Source organism: Pogonomyrmex barbatus, unplaced genomic scaffold (assembly GCF_055798465.1).
Source record: "Pogonomyrmex barbatus isolate J1 unplaced genomic scaffold, ASM5579846v1 scaffold10, whole genome shotgun sequence".
NCBI lineage: Eukaryota > Metazoa > Arthropoda > Insecta > Hymenoptera > Formicidae > Pogonomyrmex > Pogonomyrmex barbatus.
This window is the reverse complement of record NW_028297099.1, coordinates 7550337-7556336: the sequence shown is the minus strand read 5'-3', so window position 1 is coordinate 7556336 and position 6000 is coordinate 7550337. Positions and strand designations below refer to the sequence as shown.

General features: G+C 34.3%; 1 protein-coding gene across 5 annotated transcripts in view; it reads right to left on the bottom strand.

The window, feature by feature from the left end:
• LOC105429762 (very long chain fatty acid elongase 4) overlaps positions 1-6000 on the bottom strand; it is a 22224-nt gene continuing 16224 nt past the window's right edge. For 3 of the 5 annotated variants that reach the window (XM_089070709.1, XM_089070708.1, XM_011642932.3), the window contains 6 exons: positions 2920-3001; positions 2347-2534; positions 2133-2213; positions 1806-1977; positions 1199-1476; positions 1-1089 (listed from right to left, as the gene is read on the bottom strand). In XM_089070709.1, coding sequence (XP_088926835.1) covers positions 916-1089; positions 1199-1476; positions 1806-1977; positions 2133-2213; positions 2347-2534; positions 2920-2998 — 972 coding nt within the window. In that variant the 5' untranslated portion in view covers positions 2999-3001 and the 3' untranslated portion in view covers positions 1-915. Of the gene's footprint in view, positions 1090-1198; positions 1477-1805; positions 1978-2132; positions 2214-2346; positions 2535-2919; positions 3011-6000 lie in introns of those variants that run through there. The other 2 variants (XM_089070707.1, XM_089070710.1) reach the window with 2 other exon arrangements.

Below are 6000 nucleotides of genomic sequence, written 5' to 3'. Positions count from 1 at the left end.
TCATTCGTTCATTTAAAAATCTCTCGCGTTTTTTTCTTTCGTTCACTCAAAAAATCTCGATAGATGGATTTAAAACGAAAGACCGATTTTCTCCCTTTTAACTCCTGACGGGAAATATTTATTCGCATCTACTTTTACCTAGACACGCACGCATACGCACATTTCCCTCCTACCGTTACGACTATTTTTCCGGATATCTTATATATTTACGAAAAACCTTATTTACCTACTCTCTGACTCCCCTTTGAAAGAAAGATCGTTTGCTTCTTTTTGACAGTATTTTGATATTTATCTGGATTCTCACACAAGAGATATATAAATCCTTTCGCTTCAGGCCCCGAAATACATATTTATTTAATATACGTGAGCTCTCTCTCTCTCTCTCTCTCTCTCTCTCTCTCTCTCTCTCTTTCTCTTTCAGCCCTACATGTCCATCGTGTTAATCGCTACGAAAAACGTACTTCGTTCCTTTCCAATGTATATATGTTAATATGTACAGTTGCTGGAATCAGCGTGACGTCAGGAATGTACAGTTGCTGATCCGACGAGGAAGAATCGCGTATCGATAACTTTGGAATCACGTTGCTAATTTTCGCTTCGCGAAAGCACAAGCCCGACAACGTGCCGAAAAAAAGCACGTTTCCAAGTGAGAATTCTTGTTTTTTTTTTTCTTTTCCCTCCTTTTTTCGTTTATATATACATACATGTGTGTGTGTGTGTGTGTGTGTGTGTGTGTGTGTGTGTGTGTGTGTGTGTGTGTGTGTAATTATGCTACTTCCACACATCGACCACGACGCATCGCTTCTACGCGATCGCTGTCTGCAATGATTGTTCTTCCTTCGTCGCGCTTCGCGAGCGCCGTGGTTCGAAGGGGGGAGGCTTCCCCTTCGGAGAGACTTCCGGGGAAGAGTCGCCTCATTGGGTCTTCTTCTTGAACGTCTCGTTCGCGTAGCCGTTCGCGTGTCCGTTCGCGTGTCCGTTCGCGATCATCCCGTTGCTGATCGCGGCACCGTCGAGTTGCGCGCTCGTCGACGCCTTCTCCATGGCTTTTAGCCTCTCGAGCCGCTTCTCCGCGTACACCTGTTTACCCTGCAAACAACGAAACGCCAATCAGAGACCGATACGTAAATATATATATATATATATATATATATATATATATGGCAATGCATCTCCAATCGAAATTCCCAAGTCTGACCTTCGCGATGTAGGCTTTGGCGTAGAAGTTTCCGAACAAGACGATGAAGGAAAGCATATAGATCACGAGGGCGTACTGCATCCAGAGTGGGAAATCGCAACCCGATCGAATGCCGTTGACCCCCAGAATCAAGGCGGTCGTGAACTGGATGAGCTGGAGGATCGTCAAGTACTTCTTCCACCAGAGATACTTGGCCACCGAAGGACCTAGCGCGGCGAGTCCGTAGTACGAGTACATCAGCACGTGGATGAAGCTGTTCACCATCGCTGGCAGAAAAGCTGTAAACACGTGCGTAATAAATCTTACTGGGCACAAATCGTAATTTTCGGTATAAATTTCAATAATCGTCCAGAAAATGGAATGCAACAACGTGATTTGATTTTTGCACACTTCTACAAATTTTAATTCACACTCGGCTCGATGAATGCCATTACTATTTATTTGAAAACAGATACGTTTACTGCCACTAATAACTGTCACCTATGTAATTTGAGTAATTTCGACCTAGACGTTGGCTCGTTTATAATAATCGATAATTAAATTGATAATTATTAATAGTATATTTAGTAGTTAATAGAATTAAATCTCGAGATAAGAAAAAACTTACTGGATCCACTCGGTACCCATTTAATACCGATCCACCATAACGAGAACATGGTAGAGTGATGATAGACGTGGAGGAAGCTCAACTGATTGTCTTTCTTCCGCAAAATGAAGAAAAATGTATCGCAAAATTCCAGAAGCTTGCTAAAGTAGTACCACCAAACTGCGTGAGCGATCTAAAATATCAGAAAATATCGAATTTTCGAAAGGCTTCTTCTTGTATCATTTGTATCATTTGGATATAAAGTCGAACTTTCTTTAGCTTTAACCGATCATTGAAGTGACAACAACTTCCGCATACTTCATTTATCTATTGTAAAAATTCTCTTACCTGAAGTTCATCGGGACGCGTAATGTGCCTTATTGGCTGGCACACGTAACTATATCGTAACCTTGTGGATGCTACGAACAACTGCAAAGAATACAAGGAGAGATAAGCGAAACCCACTTTCGAGTGAAAGTGACTGCATACAGATAAATAAATAGAAAAATAAATAGAAGTTCCGTGATATTTTACCATTATCGAGACGAGAAAGGATATTCACCTGAATGGCAATATAAGCATTGAGACAGGCCATGGCAAGGTTGTAGGGTACCAGTGCCCACGTTAATTTGAAAGCTTTTCGTTTTTTCATGACTTTAGGACCGGCCCAGACGATGAGGAGGTACAGCATCGTATATATAAACGTTGGTTTCGGCGAGTCAACCAGTAACCATCCCCTCGTCCTCTCGTCTAAAGATCGAAACATATTATGATATTAACCGCCTTGTAAAATTCACAATACTTCTTGTCTGTATAATACTGTTTGATACAATCAAATTAATTTTTGTGTTATCTATCTATAAGTAAGTCTTTATATTTAAATTACATTCGTGTGTACATTTATTTATAAATTTTATATAATAATAATATTATATTGTTTTATAAAATTTATAATTATTACAAATGAATTTATATATTATAATATATAATTATGATTAAGAAATCACATATAAAACTTACTAAACACATTGGATAATACAAGAGAAAAATGATTATTTTATTAATTTGATATTATATAAGAATTTCGAATACAATATTTAATAAAATAGAAAATTTCCTAGTATAATAGAAAGACCTGCGAGAGACAATGTCCAGAGGTAGTAGTCATATGCATCGTTGATAAATTGGGCTGTTGAATTAATGAGGTTCGCCATCGTCTGCAACATGTAAAAGGATCAATTACACGTGACGTCAGTAACCTCGTGAACTTGTTATTGCAATTTATGAATGATCACGTAGAGTTATTTTTCGATTTTAAGCCTCATTTCAATTTAAATTATTTATGAGGAAAACGATGATTATTTCATCGCAAATGATTGAATAAAATAGCACTTACGTAGCATTTTTCGAGATAACGAAACTTTTAGACAAGCAAACGTGTTATAACGTATAATTTCTTATTTCATGACGCATTTTTCCGCTGACATAAAATTTTTTTTTTTTTACATTAATAACATAACATATCGCGAGTGAACATACGCTCGAAAATTGCCACCTCGTGAAAAGATAATAAGATCTCAGGCTAAAGCATTTTGATGTAACTTAGTTACGTGCGGAACATAGTAAAGGTGAAAACTATTTCTAATTTTTAATTGATTTAGTGCTTCGAAAAGCTTTTCTCAAAAAGGGATATATATTTCTGAAATATTTGAAAACGTGCAGAAGAAAAGGCTCGCGCACTCGCGCAGGGCAAAAAAGTTGCGGTAAATAAACGCGCGTGATATTAAGACATTCAAAAGACATTCGAACGTGTGTCTGCGAAGCATCGATCAGTTAAACGAAACATGCTGTACGTGCATCAGTTCGCAATTAGTTTCTTAATAGCCATTTCCTCGATGCACATCATCCGGTCGTTCACTCGCCGTCTGTATCGCAGAACATAACTTTCACGCTCCGAAGAAATTATTACCGCTATCTCCCGAAGTCTCTACGAACGTGTCCCGACGCAAACACTTGTTTCTTCCTGCATTTTTTTCCTTCTTTCTCTAAGCAGCTTGTGTGTTGTCAAGTCGACGATCCATCAACTAGCATATCCTCCGAGGAAAGTTACTTTCCTTAAGCGGACGATTTCGCAGTGAATTCATAGCGTAATTATCGCAATCCTGAAGTCTATGTCTTAAGAAGGGAATAATCAAGATCTTTGGTCTTTTCCTTAATTTCCTTTATTTCCCAACGAAAATCGCAAAATAATTGTTTCTTGTAGAACGACAAAGAAGATCTTATATTTTGTAAAAGATTTTTCCAGGCGAAAAAAAGTAATGCGTAAAGAAAGATTTATCTCCGTAAGATTTTTCCATTATATATAGGAAAAAGATTAAAAAATTTTCTGCAAAATTTTTTGGATATGAAAGTTGTAACGCACAAGGAAGTTGTTGTTGTTCCGCTTTGTATGAATATCTATCAGCGAATACAGTCGTACGTATTCACGTGTGTACGTTGTAAGGTGTATTTTAAATCGAAAATAATAAGCGTGTCAGATATTTTTCTAAATTTCATGATAAATCTAATGTTGATTATTCCGAGGAGGATTATATTCTCCTATAGAAATTTATTTTTCTTGAATATCCAAATTGGCTGTCATTTATATGAAGAAAAATAAATAATGAAGCACCTTCAAGACCTTCTCCTTTGGCGTGAATAAATCAAAAGAAGATTTGAAAGCTCTTTAACAAATCATTGAGAAAATCGCATATTCTTGATCAAAATCCAAGCATTTAAATTACTAATAACGTGACGACGAGCTTCGCGTTTCTCTTTTCATTTAGCACATTAATGACAATACTAACGACAATAATAATAATAATAATCGGTGCAAAACAAATAATCTACATTGTTGCATGAACGACAGATTATATATAAATAAGATTTAAACTAATAAAATAATCAATAACGAGAAATCCATTTTATAATTAGATTTTTCATTGCAATATAATTATTAACGGTCGTTAAGTATAATACGTGAAAATAATCTGCACTTTCATTTCGAACGGAGATATAGACGGGCATCGACATGCAAAAGCGAACGAGAGAAATCTTTGAAATTCTTCTTTAAGGTACGCTTTGATCTTCACTCAATTGCATCTTGCTCGTAATGGCAGATGTAGCTGGCGAGGCAGACAGCAATGCGAATGTTAAGCTGTCTAGCGAAAGTTAAGCTTGTAACGAACGATCTGAATACTAATATAAATGACTCGATGAATCTGTAAGAAGCGTATTAATCATTACAGGGGCAGTGGAACATACATGTCGTACTCTTTACTCGTCGATCTTATTAACGTTTCTTTAAGTCATCCAACTACAAATTTGCGCATATCGATATCTAATTTACACTTTCAAAATCTAAATATTTTTAGGTAATAATCTTCAATCAAGTAATCACTATACATTTTGAGCTTTAAAAATCTTAAAAGTAAAAAAACACGTTTTTCTAAATTAATTAAACGTACAAACTAATAAAGCTGCAAATTTAAACAAATATTAAATACGTCTCATTTTGCAATGTATAATTTATTGGCATTTTTTAATTCTTTTTCTTGTTTATTAAAACTTTCGAAATTAAGAAGTAATTTCTATTTAAGTTTTTATAAAATCTTTTTAAAGAGAGGAAAAGAGAGAAGACTTGTAAAAGTTATTTATATTAAAATTTATAATAGAAAAATTATAAAATTAAAAATTATAAATTATAATTACAATTATATAATTATTTCTTTTTGAAAGAAATATCTTGTATTAACGGAAAATAAACATATCGTATTTATGCTTTGTATTATCAATATATTTATATCAATATAATTTTCTTTAATTTTATTTATGAAAATCCTTTAAAATTTGCCCGCAAAGCAAAATGTGTATTTTATACATCAATTTATAAAACTTATAAATGTCTGAATAATATTTAACAATTTCTTTTTAATTTTAATTTATTAAAGATTTTTAATATATTTCTTACACATTGCAAAAATAACGTCAGTTTGTTAAGCTTTTAACTAAAGTTAATATTTTTATAGTCTCTAGACAAGATATAGTTTATTATTGACATTTTTTTAGCTATTTATCGTAAAAAAATTGCGTAAGTAACATGATTACGCTTTAAAGAAATTAAAATACCATTGCATTACCAAATTATGAAATGTTTACTTACGATTTTGCAAAGTAA